Raw genomic sequence first — 17,282 nt, forward strand, 5'->3', positions numbered from 1 at the left:
AGTGGGCACTAATAACTCCATACATGGCGGGCAGTGAGTGGGCACTCCTAGTGTGAGGCTGCACATTGCTCTGGAAAACACATCATGGGCCCAGTTTTCAGCCCAGTCTCTCGTCTACTGTAATTGTATGTAGTAGAGTGACTGGGATACAGAACTTGCAGTCTTCTGCTCACACACCTATGGCTGCAGGCAGCTTATATTTAGACCTACATATTTCTTACCATTTATGCGCAGCTGGTGATTAGAGTCTAACTGCTGTAGAGGAGCAGGCGGCTTCTCATTTATGGTTACAGCATGTAACACAGCATTGCCCATCTCTGTCTATGTCTGGACCTTACGATGGGATATTTTCCATTATTAACCTGTTGTATACCTTGGTTGTAAACCTGCATGGTTTTCACCCTCACTTATCCCACATCTTGTGCGGTTGGAGGGGTCCTTGAAGTTGGTTAAATATGGTCTGGGGGATCCATTGGGATACGGTTTCCTCCTTTTGGAATTCAATATGGTTCTGGATCTGGTGAAAGGTGGAGGGGAGTTTCGGCAAGAGTTTGTCAGATCCCCAGGAAATTCAAGTGAACATTGGAACCCTTGTGGCTATGGTGCTCCCGATCTAGTGGGGTAACGGCTGGGAGTAATTGTTGGTACATTTTATGTTTGGTAATCACCAGATTTGGGAGCTTCAAGGACTCCCCCCAGCGTGTTAATGTTATTTATGCTTTGATGTTTATTTTATGTTTATTTTAATAAGAACATGAATTTAAAATTAAAAAAAAACAAAAAACAGTTATTTGTTTTCCTTTTAGTGGGTCCTTGGAAGTTATTTATAAATTGGTCAGTAGGGGTAACCATATTAAGTATGGACCTCTGGGGTGGGGTTCTTGGAGTTGACACTGAATCAGCGAAAAGGAATTGGAAGTTAAAATTCTGGATCTGGCTTTTGGTTACTGCTCTGGACGGGTAACTCTGGACCAGGTGTTACCCGGGAGCTTTTGGTGGTTCGACTTCCCGGAACGGGATGTTTGGTGTCCTTGAGCTGGTGGTTTACGGCTGAGGGTAACGTGGATTTTTAAGTTCTTGTGTTTTTGCCAAATATTTAGCCAGAATTTTTGGGGCTCCAAGAACCCTCCCCTCAAGTCGTATAAGATTGTGTATTTAATACTTATTGTAAATGTTTGTCATTTGTTAATAAACTGGCCGCTGACCCCCCCCCCTGGGTTTGGAAGGGTAACCATTTCAGGTATGGCACCCTGGTTTTGAGGGGTAATCATCTCAGGTATGGCCCCCTGGTGTGGAGGGGGTAACCATCTCAGGTATGGCCCCCTGGTATGGAGAGGTGACCATCACGGTATGGCCCCCTGGTCTCCAGAAGCATTTATATTTTATAGGACCCTGTTAGTGTAAAGTCCCTGGGGTCATGGCAATCATATTTTGCATGCCTACAGAAGAAATTGGCTCCTCTGAGCCAGGAACAGTGGCTGGAGGGGAGAAGAGAACAAGGTTGTCGTCTGGACAATGCAGTTATCTTGTGCATGAAACTGAAGAGCAATGTACCTAATCTGTGTGCCCTTGAGCCAGTGGGAGCGGCTAAGGGTAAAGTAATCAAGTGCATTAACACAAAGGGCAATATGCCTATTCCCAATGCCTTTGACCCAGTTGGAGAGGTCAACAGTAAATGTTATCAAGCGCATGAAAAACAATTAACAATGGCGTGGCAGTTTTATTAATAATGCCTTTGTAGACTTTTTCTGCTTTAGGTTTATTTAAATTACTTCTTCCAGATATTCTGAACGTTATTTTATGGTCGGTTATAATGTTGTTATATTGTGTATAAATTACTCCCTATTTATAATATCTTTCTATTGATATGTTCATCACTTTTCGGGTAGTGATAGTAAGTGGGTTTAAGAAATTTTACTGCACAGCTACTGTAAATAATGGTGGTTTCTAGAACTAAAATCTGTGATTTGGTGAATTATTAGAGCTGGCTACAATACATGCGGTATAATAGTTTTTTGAGGCATGACAGATGTCATTATACAGGTATTCAGATTGTGGCTATGACCTTAATTATGGTTTACTTTCCACATTCCCCATTATGGGATCCTCATTGCAGGATGTTTAGCAACTGTTATTTTGCTGTAGTTACCGTATAATCGATGATAACTTGGTAGCATGGCATTGATAAAATTAATCTGTCGGAGCTCTGGAATTTTAATTTTTATTACTTGTGTGCACAGTCTTTCCATAGCATGTAGAAATGGTGGATGGCTTTATTAGGCATGGTTGATGGGGGTCGAGTCCATTTAAGGTGTCAAATGGCCTCTCTGGTGGCGGTTTAGGAGTCAGGTGGAAGTTGCAGACAAGTTAAGGTGGACTCATTTTAACTAATAGAGGATGTAAAACCTCATGGTGGTGAACAGGCTCGGCTTTGGTGGCCAGCCTCAAGGACGTTGTAATGGTAAAGTCAATCAGGGGCGGGCACAGTGGTTAAGCACAGGAGTGAGGATAATAGGGTCATTGGTGCCCTGAAAGTTTACTGGCTTTGCTTGAATGGCAAGTCAGTGCGTGCCGCCCCTTTATGGCTGTCTGTCCTGGTTCTGTATGTCAGACAGCTGGGGATATCACAGTACTTGTGAATTCCAATGTACTAGCACTTCACCTGACTCCTACTGTGATTGTTTTAATCCTGTGATTTAAATAAAGCTGTGGCCATTTTGACAACCAAAATAATGTGTTGTGTATTTATTCTAGTGCCTAGGTTTACTGTAGTTATGGTGGTTTTAAGATGGAGTGGGGGTCCGTCCCATATCCATAAGTCATGACAAAAAAAAAAAAAAAAAAAAGAATAATAATCGTAAAAATTAAAGTGGCCTAATATGTTTCCTCAGTGGTAGAATGGACTCATTCGGACACCTATTAAGGTCAGCGGAGAACATGGAAAATTTGGTACGGTGTGTCACCACCAGTAATGTACGCCAGTCAGGTTGGTGTACATTTCTGTTAGAATTTCCAAAATTTTTATGGCATAACTTATGATGATTTTTTCTGATGCACCTGTCCACACCCCATGAGGCCCAAGGCATCTCCACTTTTCGAAAAGTGGTTAGAACTGGGTGGGACTGGTGTAAAAACTACAGCAAAAATTTTGTTGCAACCAGATTTACATCTTGATGAGTCTGAGCCATAGAATTCTCTACTTCCAGATGATGGTACTGTGGGCACATTTCTGCTCTCATATTATGGATCCAAGTCCCGCCACAAGCGTGAGTCAAATTGAGAACATTATAGATTCCTTTGATGCCATTTGCTTAGTTAATTAGGTCCACAGTCAAGTCGGGACTGGAGTTAAGCCCCCCTACACTTTAGGTGACTGTCAGCTGGTCGAAACTTCTACCGACTCAGCCGGCCCACTCATACACAGGAGCGCTCGTTCCGCCGAGCGCACCTCTGTTCTCTAAGGCCTCATTCAGGCATCCAATTTTTGCATATAGTGCTATAAGTGTTTTTCACAGATCGCACCCGTACCTGTGATGGTCTTAGGGGGCCATTCACATGCCTGTGATCTTTCCCAGACTAAGTGGTCTGTGGAAAACCTCTCCTGCGTCCTCACAATAAAATTCAGCATCAGAATTATGCAAAAAAAAAAAACATCTAAACAAGCGTGATGCATTTTGGAAATAAGTCCTGTGGACCGATTAGGTTAAAATAGAATTCTTTGGTCACAATGGTCAAAGGAATGTGTAGAGAAAAAGAGTACCATTAAGCATGGAGGTGGATCAATCATATGTTGGGGTTTTGTTAAAACCAATGGCACAGGGAACATTTCACGGGTAGAGGAAAGAATGGATTCAATGAAGTTTCAACAAATTCTTGATGCAAACATAACACCATCTTCAAAAAAAAGCTGAAGTTGAAAAGTGGATGGCTTCTACAAATGGATAATGATCCTAAACACACATGAAAATCTACAATAGACTACCTCTAAAGGCGGAAGCTCAAGGTTTAACAATGGCCCTCACAGTCTCCTGATCTGAGCATCATTGAAAATCTGTGGCTAGAACTCAAAATAGCAGTGCATGCAAGACGACCCAGGAATCTCACAGAACGGGAAGAATTTTCCAAGGAAAAATGGATGAAAATCCCTTAAACAAAAATTGAAAGACTCTTTCCTTGGTACAAAAAGCGTTTACAAGCTCTGATACTTGCAATAGGGATGCTACTAGGTACAAACCATGCAGGTGCCAAAATTTTGCATCGGCCTATTCTTCATTTTGTAATTTTTAAAATGTAATAGATGACAATATTTTATATTTTTTTGCCTAAAATATAAATGGAAAATGTGTCATATTTACCTTTAACCCTTTTAGAGATCATTACAGTAATTTTGACCAGGGGTGCTCAAACTTTTGCATGCCACTGTAGGAGAAAAACTGATGACACTCGGAACACACTCCGATGAAACTCTGATCCAAAAAAAATGGGTCAGTTTTTCCTCATACATGAAAAATTGATGTCTGAATGAAGCCTAACAGATGTCTGGCAGCCGGTTTCCTCCCACACTCCAAAGATATACTAGTAGGGAAATATAGAGTGTGAGCCCCAATGGGGACAGTGAAGATAATGTTTGTAAAGTGCTGTGGAATTAATGGTGTAATATGAGGGAGAAAAATAACAAATAAATAAAACTTGTGGTCGTGCATTATGTTTACACATGAGTTTGATAACAAAATAAAAGGAGAAGTCCTTACATTAGGTGATGGTTCCTTGTGATCATATTTTAGGTCTTCTTTTCCGTTGACTTCAGCTTCTTTCACTTGATATGATCTGCCTTCAATGAAATCAATATAGTCTTTATAGGAACATAACGGTCCTGCGAGGATGCCCATGAAATTACAGCAGTAACTTAAATACTCCAGAAGACTCGGCATGCGTCTGTAATGGAAAGATAAGCAGCCGGTAAGACGGAGCATTGCAGGGAACACATGGCAGGTGCACGGATACTGTCACACAACTTTCATCTCCACAGCATGAACCGTCATTGTTTTATCCACAACAGTGAACACCGACCCATCATGAGACCTCCTGTGTGTAGGAAATCCAAAATTCTAAGAATTCAACATACAATTTCGCAATGGGTCAAAACGAACCTGCCAGCCATGACACGACGCAGAATCAGATCTGTGCAACTGTGCTGGAGATGGATTAATACATATTGGCACAGTACCAGATCTGTGCAACTGTGCTAGATTAATACTGTACATGTTGGCCAGAAAATACTATGCAGCTGGCATTTACCAGATGTTCCCCCGGTAGCCATAGCAGAACTTTCGTTCGTACCTGCATAAAACTTGGCTTCCCTTTAATGATAAATAATGTTTACAACCGCTTATCTTCTATTGCTGGCTGCAGAAAGAGTTAACAGAGAGTACGTCAGTGAGCTCATTTTGAGGCTCCAATGGGAAAAACTAACTCTTATCTGCACTTTCTGAACTCCTGCCAGCTACAGATCTATGACTACAGACGTGTGCAGGAAAACTGCGGTGCAACGTCTTTAATGAAGCTGAATTGCAAAAATGATTTTTAGCCTCAAATACTTACCGTACTTTAAAAAAAAAAAAAAAGTCTCCAATGACGAACAACTCATTTAAACCCTTCACCCCCAAGCCGGTTTTCCAGGCCAAATTTTACAATTCTGTGTCACTAAGTGGTAATAACTTTGGAACGCTTCAAGGGATCCCACTGATACAGAGATTGTTTTTTTCATGACAGTGGTAACATTTGTTCAATATAACTTGCATTTATTTGTGAAAATATTGGAAATTTGGCAAACATTTTGCAATTTTCAAACTTTTAGGCTGAGTTCACACGTCGCTTTTTTTGTGTTTTCGCAGTGGTTTTTACCGCGAAAACGTGAAAAAAACATCCCATGCAATCCTATGGGATTCCGGAATGCTGTGCTAATGCTGCGGATTTTCGCACGGCGGAATCGCATCGCGGAAAAATCTGCAGCATGCTCATTAATTTGCAGAATCACGGCGATTCCGCCCACATAGGCAACTATAGGCTGGTGAGTCTGACTTCCATACCAGGAAAGATCTTTGAACAAATTATTAAACAACATGTATGTCAGTACCTGGATAAGAATGAAGTGATTAAACAGAAGATACTAGAGATGGTTAGCACTCGACTGAGAAGTTGAGTCTACGGTGCTAGTGAGGAGCAGCCAGTGGCCCCATAAACATGAGTTCAATATAGAATCACTGCACACGTGGAATATGCTCAAAGTGAACTTATTTAATTTGACGGTGATGAAGCAACAGCTGACGTTTCGGCCTAACAAAGGCCTTTTTCATATAGTCGCTGAAAAAATAAAAATATATACAATAAGAATCATGAAGTGATACAGAATATACACAATGATTGCAATACATGGCTCATTCACTGCGGAGGCACGGCGGTGCCTGCATCCACCACTGCGCCACCAATCACTGTAAGTAAGCTTCTCTGATGGGAGCACCATTAGTTCATCTGATATCGTATATACTGATTGGACATTGTCTCTGCCCCTTCCAGCTTGGGCAGACTCCCAGGAGCTTTGATCTTCTGTAAACAGGACCTCTGACCAAATCGGTATGGAACCATTCACCTTAGATCTTGTATATATATATTCTACATATACCACCCATACGATGAGCAGCCGCATGGGCAGTTATTAGGGAGCTCAATCCCTCCTATATCACACCACATAGTAATATGGCGCTCTCTAAATGCATCCAAAATAAATATACTCCATTAGGAGTCCTTATATGTGTCTCCCATCTAATCATACCTCCTTTTACCCCCACCTATAGGATAATCTGCTTCTTTTTCAATTATTGCCTAGCAGTGATCATAATTACCCGGTGACTACTGAAACTCTACTTTAAAAGGGGTATGATCTTATTACTATAATTTCTGTGTATGTTGTCTCTCTGTCTGCCACCAGCTGATTCCCTTTCAATTGTTCAAGGTGTCTCTATATTCTCCAAGGATCATATGGCATCATAACTTATATCACCAATGCCTTCCTGGATGTACTTGTTTTGTATATTTTGTATATTCTGCATCACTTCATGATTCTTATTGTATATATTTTTATTTTTTCAGCGACTATATGATAAAGGCCTTTGTTAGGCCGAAACGTCAGCTGCCGCTTCATCACCGTCAAATAAAATAAAAAGTTCACTTTGAGCATATTCCACGTGTGCAGTGATTCTATATTGAACTCGTGATTAAACAGAGTCAGCATGGGTTTGTAACTAATAAGTCATGTCAGACTAACTTAATTTCCTTCTATGACGGAATCACTGATTGGGTGGATCAGGGAAAGGCTGTATAGTATATCTTGACTTCAGCAAAGCATTTGACAACGTATCTCATACAATCCTTATTGAAAAAATGACTAAGTATGGAATGGACAAGGCAACTGTTAGGTGGATTCATAACTGGCTTAGTGATCGGACCCAAAGAGTGGTCGTAAATGGCAGCACATCCAGTTGGAAGAATGTCTCAAGTGGGGTACCACAGGGCTCTGTCCTGGGCCCTGTATTGTTCAACATCTTTATCAACGATTTAGATGAAGAAATTGAGGGTAAACTGATTAAATTTACTGATGACACAAAGCTAGGAGGGATAGCTAATACTAGAGAAGAGAGAGAGAGGATTCAAAAAGATATAAATAAACTGGAGCAGTGGGCAGCAACTAACAGAATGGTTTTTAACAGGGAAAAATGCAAAGTACTACATCTGGGCAATAAAAATGAAAAAAGCATATACAGAATGGGAGGAATAGGGCTAAGCAACAGCACATGTGAAAGACTTGGGTATACTAATAGATCACAGACTGAATATGAGTCAACAGTGTCATGCAGCAGCAAAAAAGGCAAATGCAATTCTAGGATGTATTAACAGCATACAGTCTAGATCACTTGAAGTCATCATTGCCCTCTACTCCTCTTTGGTCAGACCTCGTCTGGAATACTGTGTCCAGTTTTGGGCGCCACATTTTAAAAAAGACATCAACAAACTGGAGCAAGTTCAGAAAAGATCGACCAGAATGGTGACCGGTCTGCAAACCCTGTCTTATGAGGAAAGGTTGCAGGATTTGGGAATGTTTAGCCTGCAAATGAGAAGACTGAGAGGAGACTTAATAACCATCTACAAATATCTCAAGGGCTGTCACATTGCAGAAGGATCATCTTTATTCTCATTTGCACAAGGAAAGACTAGAAGCAATGGGATGAAACTGAATGGGAGGAGACACAGATTAGATATTAGAAAAAACTTTATGACAGTTAGAGTGATCAATGAGTGGAACAAGCTGCCACGAGTGGTGGTGACTTCTTCAATAGAAGTCTTCAAACAGAGGCTGGACAGATATCTGGCTGGGATGATTTAGCGAATCCTGCTTTGAGCAGGGGGTTGGACCAGATGGCCCAGGAGGTCCCTTCCAACTCTACGACTCTATGATTCTACATAGGAATGCATTGTTCTGCTTACTTTCCGCATGTGGTTGTGCTTACTATGCGAAAAGTAAGCAGAACATTTGCGGATGGTACCCACAGTCCTGAGGAGAGGAGACTGTCCTCTAGGTTCTGGGTACCATATCCCTGTAAAAAATAGAATAAAAAAAAAAAAAAAAAAAAAAAAAAAATCGGGTTATATTCACCTTCCGGCGTCCCGCGCAGCGTCCCCAGGCTTCAGCGATACATGCGGCAGGTCCCGTTCCCAGTAATGCATTGCGATGACCTTTGCTGACGTCGAGTGTCGCGATACTGTAGCGACGTCAAAGGTCATTGCTGCAATGCATCTCTGGGAACGGGACCTGCTGGAGCATCGTGGAGGCCTGGGGACGCTGCGCGGGACGTCGGAAGGTGAAGATAACCAGATTTTTTTTTTTTTTTTTAAATTATTTTTAACATTAGATCTTTTACTATTGATGCCGCATAGGCAGCCTCAATAGTAAAAATTTGGTCACACTCGTCAAACACTATGTTTGACGAGTGTGACCAACCTGTCAATCAGTTCTCCAAGCAATGCTACAGATCGCTTGGAAAACACTAGCATTCTGCAAGCTAATTACGCTTGCAAGTCGCTAATTTTTCCGCGGGAAAATCGCGGGAATTTAAAATGTTATTTTCCCGTGGAATGGATTTCCGGAATTCTCGCGGTAACTTCCGCGAGAATTCCGCTACGTGTGAACTTAGCCTTAATTCTTACGTCCTAAAATCAGAGAGGTATGTCACATAGAATAGTTAATAAATAACATTTCCCACATGTCTACTTTACAACTGCATCATTTTTTGCACATAAGTCTTGTTTGTAAGGAATTTAGAAGGGTTAAAATTGACCAGTAATTTCTCATTTTTGCAACAAGATTTACAAAACCCAAAAAAGTGACACCATTCTAAAAACTGCGCTTCTCAAACTGCTCAAAACATTCAGGAAGTTTAACAACCCTTCAGGTGCTTTGCAGGAATTATTTTTTCCTTCCACATTGCATTAACATTTTACTATTGTTTTTCTTCACAAAAATGTTAATTTAGCCCCAATTTTTTTATTTTCACAAAGGTAACAGAACAAAATGGACTACAAAATTTGTTGTGCAATGTCTACTGAGTACGTCCATACCCTATCTGTTGAAAAAAAAAACTATCGCTTGGGCGCATAGCAGGGCTCAGAAGGGAAGGAGCATCGTTTGACTTTTTGAATGCAAAAATGTCTGGAATCGAGAGCGGACACCATGTTTTGTTTGGAGAGCCACTGATGTACCTAAACAGTGGGAACCTCCACAACTGACCTCATTTTGGAAACTAGACCCCTCACGGAATTTATCTAGATGTGTGGTGAGCACCTAAAGCTCCCAGGTGCTTCACAGAAGTTTATGAGGTAGAGCTGTGGAGGAAAAAAAAACAAAAAAAAAAAAAAAAACACACATTTTTTCCACAAAAATGATCTTTTAGCCCGATTTTTTTTATTTTCACAAGGATAACATGAAAAAAGGACCCTAAAATCTGTTGTACAATTTCTTGTGAGTACACCAACACCCCATATGTGGGGCAAAACTACTGTTTGGGTGCAAGGAAGGGCACAGAAAGGAAGGAGTGATGTTTTTGAACTCAGACTTTGATGGAATGGTCTGCAGGTGTCATGTCGCACTTGGATAGCCCCTGATGTGCCTAAAGAGAAGAACCCCCCCACAAGAGACTCAGTTTCAGAAGGTAGACCCCTTAATCAATCAATTTAGCTAAATGCATGCTGAGCACCTAGAACCCACAGATGCTTCACAGAATTCTACAATGTTTAACTGTGAAAATGAAAAAGTATATTTTTGCCACAAAAATGTTGATTTAGTCCCATTTTTTTTTTCATTTTCACGAGGATAGCAAGAGAAAGTAGACCCCAAAATTTGTTGTACAATTTCTCTTGAGTACACAAATACCCCATATGTGGTTGAAAACTATTTTGAGGCACAGTGCAAAGTTCAGAAGGGAAGAAGTGCCATATCGGAGGTCAGATTTTGCTGGAATGGTTTGAGGGTGTCTTGTCATGTCACATTGGCAGAGCCCCTGAGGTGCCAGAACAGCAGCATCCCTCATTAAATTAACCCAATTTAAAAAATAAACCTTTCAATTAATTTTTCTAGGGATGCAGTGAACATAATGGCACCATGGGTGAGTCAAAGAATTTTATACTATTGGGCAATATTTACATTTTTAACACCAAAATTTGGTTATAGCCCCAGATTTGACATTTTCAAATGTGGAAATGGGTAAAAATGGCACCAAAATTTGTAACATAATTTCTGCGTAGAAATACCCCATATGTGGCTGTACAGTACTGCTTAGCCACATGGCAAGACTAGGGAGGGAGCACTATTTGCCTTGTGAAGCACAGATTTCCCTACAATAGTTTGCAGACTCCATATACAGGGCCCCCCAAGTGCTAGAAAAGCCCCCTCAAAATGACCTCATTTTGTAAATTCTACCCCTTTAGGAAGTTATTTACACAAGTAGCAATGATTTGACTCCATTGGTGTTTTCCAGAAACAAGCAACAGTGGATGTGTGCAAAACTGTAAAGCACTGCGGAATATGTTAGCGCTATATAAAAAAATAAAAAATTATTATGATGTTGCCGAGTAAAAATTGCAAATCTACTATTGTAGTAACCAGTACATTGTAGTGCTCCGCTCATTCTTCTGGAGACGTGCACTCGAAAATTATTTGTGCTACCAGTAACATGGATGCCCTTTATACTTCCATTGACAGATGTTGGACCCGAGTGGGGACTTGCCTTTTTAGTGGATTGAGTTGAAGCTTTTATTGTGAACATTTTGCATAACATTTGGGATTACATTTATCCTGCACTCTACGTTGAGCACTTACATCAGGTTTTCCATCTAAATTACCGAGTGACTTGATTCAGATGAAACCCCCAAGGGAACCGTTCACTATAATGAGGCAGCCAGCAGAGTTACTACCGACTGCACTTTAATGCACGCCTAAAAAGACACACCGCCAGATCACAGGCCAGACTGCGTCCACAGTGCCTCTGTTTCATTAAAGTCTGAATCACGTATTTCAGAGATTTACATGGAAACCTACGTGTAAATGCTCAGCGCAGAGCGCAGGATAAATGTAAGCCAAGCTTTACTACAATCTTTAGAAGGTAAAATGAACAAATAAACAGACAGTTCAAGAATTAGTTTCATTTATTATTTATGCCGCTTCTCGTGTGGTATAAGTGATCAGACAAGTTTATTCTTTGGATCGGTGTAATTACAGCAATACCAGATTCATAGCTTTTTTTTTATGTTTCGCTGCTGTCACACACTAAAAGACACTTTATATTGCAAAAAATAGTTTTTGCATCACATTTTGAGAGCTATAATTTTTCCATATTTTGGCCCACAAAGCCATTTGAGGGCTTGTTTTTTGCAAGATGAGTTGATGCTTTTATTGGTACTATTTTTGGTAACATGACATTTTTCATTCGCTTTCTATTATGATTTTTGGGAGGTACAATTGACAAAAACCAGCAATTCAGGATTTTTTTTTTTATACCATTCCAAGTGTGGTAAAATTAATAAGGCAGCTTTAGGCTATGTGCCCATGGTGCGTGTTAAAACGCACACCAAAAACTGGACTCCTTCCCAGAAATCGCGCGTTTTTTTCCCCGCGCGATTTCACCGCGATTTTACCGCGATTATGATCGCGATTTTGCTGCGATTTTCGTGTGCGATATTCAAGCACTTTCCAAGCGATTTGAAGCATCGCTTGGAAAGTGATTGACAGGTTGTTCACACTCGTCAAACATAGTGTTTGACAAGTGTGAGCAGCTTTTTACTATTGAGGTCGCCTATGCGGCGTCAATAGTAAAAGATAGAATGTTAAAATGCTATAAAAAATAAAAAAAAATAAAAAATAATATCGGGGTATATTTACCTTCCGGCGTCCCGCGCTGCATTCCCGGGCCACAGCGTTCCCAGTAATGCCTTGCGCGACCTGTGCTGACGTAGTCTCGCGTTGCTATAGCGATCTCGCGAGACCGCTAGAGTCACGCGAGACTACGTCATCACTGGACCGTGCCGCAAGGCATTACTGGGAACGGTGAGGCCGGGAATGCAGCGCCGGACGGTAAATATACCCCGATTTTTTATTCTTTTTTTTTTACAGGGGTATGGTACCCAGGGCCTGGAGGACAGTCTCCTCTCCTCCACACCGTGGGTACCAACCGCACATGAGACGCTTAACTTCGCGCATGGTGGGCATAGCCACATGCGGGAAGTAAGCGATTCTCATGCATTCCTATGGGTGCGGAATCGCGGCAATTCTTTGCGATTCCGTACAAAAGAATGATCACGCTGCGATTTTTTTCTGCGATGCGATTCCGCCACGGAAAAAAGCGCAGCATTAGCACAGCATGTGCGGAATGCCAGAGGAATGCATGGGGGGCGTTTTGTGCACGATTTTTAAACGTTTTCGCTGCGTTTTCACGCCGAAAATCGCGGCAAAAACGCTTAAAAATCGCTACGTGGGCACACAGCCTTATTCTTTGGGTCAGTATGATTACAGTGATACCACATTTATTTTTTTAATGTTTTGGTGCTTTTACACAATAAAAACATAAAAAAGAATTATTTTTGCATCGCTAGATTCAGAGCTATAATGTTTTTATTTTTTCACAGAGCTGTACAGTGGCTTGTTCAGCAGTACCATTTTTATTTACATTTGTGTTTTTAATTGCGTTTTATTACACTTTTTATTTGGCAGCATGACAAAGAAGCATAGTTTTTCCTTTGTTTTCAGTGTTCACTAAAGGGGTTAACTAATGTGACAGTTTTATAGGTTGGGTTGTTCCGGATGCGGCGATACTAAACATGTCCCTTTTTTGTCTAATTTTTTTTTTTTTTTATTAAAATTACTTATTTATAGGTAAAATATATATATATATATTTTTGTTATTATTTTGTCATTGAAAAAAAAAAAATATTTTTACTATGTCCCACCATGGGACTTTCATAGCTCTGATGGCTTATAAAGCATAGCAATGCACAAGCATTGCCATGCTTTATAACTGTCAGTAACTGTCAGTGCTGTGTAAGGGAGTGACCCGGGTCGTCACGTGCCTGCCCTTCTTTGGACACTTCACATGATTACGTGTGGCACCTTGTCATTCACTAATGTTAGTGTAATGTTGCTGTATTGTATGATGTATTTGATGTGTAATGTGTATAGAAGTAGGCATAGAATAGAAGACAGCATAGGGCAATAGTGGGATTAGATTAGTGGGGCACATTAGAGATGGGGAATAGGAGTATTAGTTTAGGTTTAGCTAGCATAGGGGGTTTCCAGTTGGGAGGGGCTACAGAGTAGTGCAGCATAGAGCAGGGGTATATAGGAGGGCACTTCCTGGTCAGGAGTCAGTCAGGATGCAGCAGTGAAGAGAAACAGTCTTCTAGCCGTGGGGATAAGGCTGCTAAGGCAGGAAGGGGCCGCAGGCTGAGCGGCGTCCAGGCGTTCACCAGCGTGAATAGAAACCAACCCGAAGAGGATCCGGGGTCTACGACCGGGGTAGGTGAAGCTTAGACGGTGAGACTGACACCTTTTCCTATTAAAGCCGGACCAGAGGATGGAAGGAAGCTGGTGGGCCTAAAGGCATGGACGGGAGAGAGATTGTCCAGAAACGAGGCAGATTACTGGAAGCAAGGCAGGGATTGCCAGAAGCGAGGAAGGGCATGCTAGAAGGAACAGAGGTTGACGGTAAGGTAGGGAAAGTGTGAGAGATGCCACTCTATGTACACTATGCTGCATTTGTGATGGATACCCTTTTGCCAAGTAAAGTTGAACTGTTGGAAAAAGACATTGTCTCTGAAATGGTTTGTGGAGCTCGTGGAAGCGGAGTCGGCGAGACAGAAGCCAAGGGTACTCTGACAGTAAATGTGAGTGTACTGCTGCGCACGCTGCACATGCAGCAGAAGGGACATTGTATTTCATCTGTGGGGCGCCAGGGTGTGGGAACAATACAGCCCGTTGCCACGACTACCACCCTAGCCACCTTACAGCTGCACTGACACACAAGCCCCTTAGACCATGTTTTAAGCATGGTCTAAAAAAACTTGCCAGCCTGATTACCCGGATGTCATCATGACGACCTCGGATCACCATGGCAACAATCAGGCCCTCGCGATGACATCGTGGGGGTGCCAATTGAAGGGGAGGGAGAGACCCCTCCCTCTGCCTGCCTTCTAAATGCTATGATAGATATCGATTGCAGCTTTTAGGGGGTAAACCTGCTGGGCACCACTCCTGACAGTGAGCTGGGTATTAGTTGTGATGTACTTTGAACACCCGTCAGCGATCGCATGCGCACATCTATGTGCGCGCGGTCGCCGTGACGTGTATATACCTCATCATTCGGGAAGTTCTTCCCTTCCATGACGTATATATACACTGCAAATGTCGTGAAGGGGTTAACGTTAAATGTTGAGGAGAATGCTAGAAAAATCCAGATTGATGTTTAATTTCCATACAGAGATGGTCAGCTCCTCTCCCGATTTCCCCTCCTTTTATCCCATCCATTTCTTACTTTGGTGATCTAGCAATTTTTGCAGAATTTCAACACTTGCAAGGCCGCGATAATTAGAGTCTAAAACAAAAGCGAATGGAAGATTGCTCCAATTCCAACTGATGAGAGTGAGAACAGACCCTTCCATCGGACCGCGAGTGGCAAGGACGTGGCCACCGGAGGGGCATAGACAGATGCTTACAATTACCAGAAGCGCCTGACCTTTCTCAAGGAGGAAAGGAAAGGTGATGGTCGATGATTGCTGCTGGTGCAATTCTCTGCCTCGTACACACACGGCTGCAGAGTGATAGACAATTACGCCGCGCTCTGACCCAACCGTAGCAATGTACACCTCAGCATTTTCCTCCCCATTACGTCCATTGCTTTCTGCCGGCAGAGTGGGGTCATTATCCTGATTTAATGGTCCATTATGTGCACACAATACATTCGGTACAGACCAAGAGCCTCTCAACACCTGTCTTCATAAAACAACTTGTTCGGTGTTAGCAGCCGCCCGGGCGGCCTTTCTTCATTTACATGAAGTACAGCTTGCAGCATATAAATAAAGGCAGGGGGATATTTACGGCTGTGGACATAAGAGGCGCGCGCGTCACTAAAACCTGATTCATGCAAGATGAAAGGCCGCATCTTATGGGTCGCAGGCTAAAATCAGCCATGCTCTCCAGTCTGGATCTGGGCTTGGATCTACTCTGCATGACGGCAGAATAAATACCAGATCCCTAAAACATGTGTAACCCCAGATTTACCGTACAGCAGCTTATAGCTAAAAGTGGTCAGCACTGTTACTCTGCAGCGCTGGGGTCCTGGGTTCAAATCCCACCAATGACAACATCTGCACGGAGTTTCTATGTTCTTACCGTGTTTGCGTGCGTTTCCTCCCACACTCCAAAGATATACTGATAGGGAATCTAGATTGTGAACCCTAATGGGGACAATTGTGATAATGTCTGTACAGCACTGTGGAATATATTCTTGCTATATAAGCAAAGCATAATAAATAACTACAGATCTGGACTCAGAGCAGGCCACCCTTTAAGACCTCCTTCACACGTCGTTTTTTTGTTTGTTTTTTTTTAAGGACCACAAACACGGACGTACGCACACCCATTTTGTTCACTGTTGGTGTGCTCATGTCCGGTTTTTCACACGGACCATGGAGGACTCCACAGACATGTCCTTTTTTGTGCAGCACATATGCACACTGATAATACATGGATGACATCCGTGTATCAGTGTGACATGTATAGACGCCTGGGAAAAAGCCGTACAGTTAGCTGTTCTCAGGTGATGGGTGCTGAAGGCAGCTCTCATCATTGTCGCCTGGTCTCTCTGCGATCAGGCAACAATGATGGGAGTTGTATTCTGCTCTCACTGTGTAGTAAATAAATACATTTAAAAAAAAACGACTTTGGCTGCAGCATAATTTTTCTAACCAGCAGAGGAAAAGCCAACCACTGGGTGCTGATGTTAATATTTTGGGAAAAGGAACAATAACCATAAATGTTAAGCTGTTTGCTTAGCCTTTACTAGTTATTATAGGGGAAACCCCCCCCCCCAAAAAAAAAAAATTGAAGTGGGGTCCTCCCTATAATAAAAAAACAGCAATGGCTAAACAGACAGCTGCAGGCTGATATTAATGGATATTGACTCCCTCCCTGACAAAAAAACATCAGCTCTCAGCTGCCCCAGAAATGGAGCATCCATAAAATGTGTCAAATCTGGCGCTTAACCTCGCTCTTCCCACTTGCACTGGTTTGGTGATAAGTTGGGTAATAGGGTTGGGGTTGATGTCAGCTTTGTATTGGCAGCTGACATCAAGCCCAGCGGTTAGTAATGGAGAGGCGTCAATAAGACGCTCCCATTACTAACCCCATAGTAAGTATTGAAATAAACACAGCAAGAAGTCCTTTATTTGAAATAAATACTCCCTGACCCTCTCTTTCCCATTTATTACATTATAAATTAAAAATAAAAAAACAAACATATTCCTCACCTGTCCAACGATAATCCATTTGTCCCATGCTGCAATCCATCTCTACTTCGTTAGAGTGCAGCCTGAAATAGCAGTTTATGAAGACGACCCAGGAATCTCACCGCACGACACAGCCCAGCACTGCAGGCACGCTCTCTACTGCACCGCAGGCGTGCTCT

The 17,282-nt window shown here is 42.1% G+C and overlaps 1 protein-coding gene across 1 annotated transcript in view; it reads right to left on the bottom strand.

The window, feature by feature from the left end:
• MBOAT2 (membrane bound glycerophospholipid O-acyltransferase 2) overlaps positions 1 to 17,282 on the bottom strand; it is a 280,154-nt gene that overhangs the window by 45,918 nt on the left and 216,954 nt on the right. Inside the window, exon 8 of the mRNA XM_073568180.1 lies at positions 4,752 to 4,935. Coding sequence (XP_073424281.1) covers positions 4,752 to 4,935 — 184 coding nt within the window. The remainder of the gene's footprint in view (positions 1 to 4,751; positions 4,936 to 17,282) is intronic.

Source organism: Dendrobates tinctorius, unplaced genomic scaffold, assembly GCF_039654945.1.
Source record: "Dendrobates tinctorius isolate UK_male_01 unplaced genomic scaffold, ASM3965494v1 ptg000021l, whole genome shotgun sequence".
In the NCBI taxonomy this organism is placed as follows: Eukaryota; Metazoa; Chordata; class Amphibia; order Anura; family Dendrobatidae; genus Dendrobates; species Dendrobates tinctorius.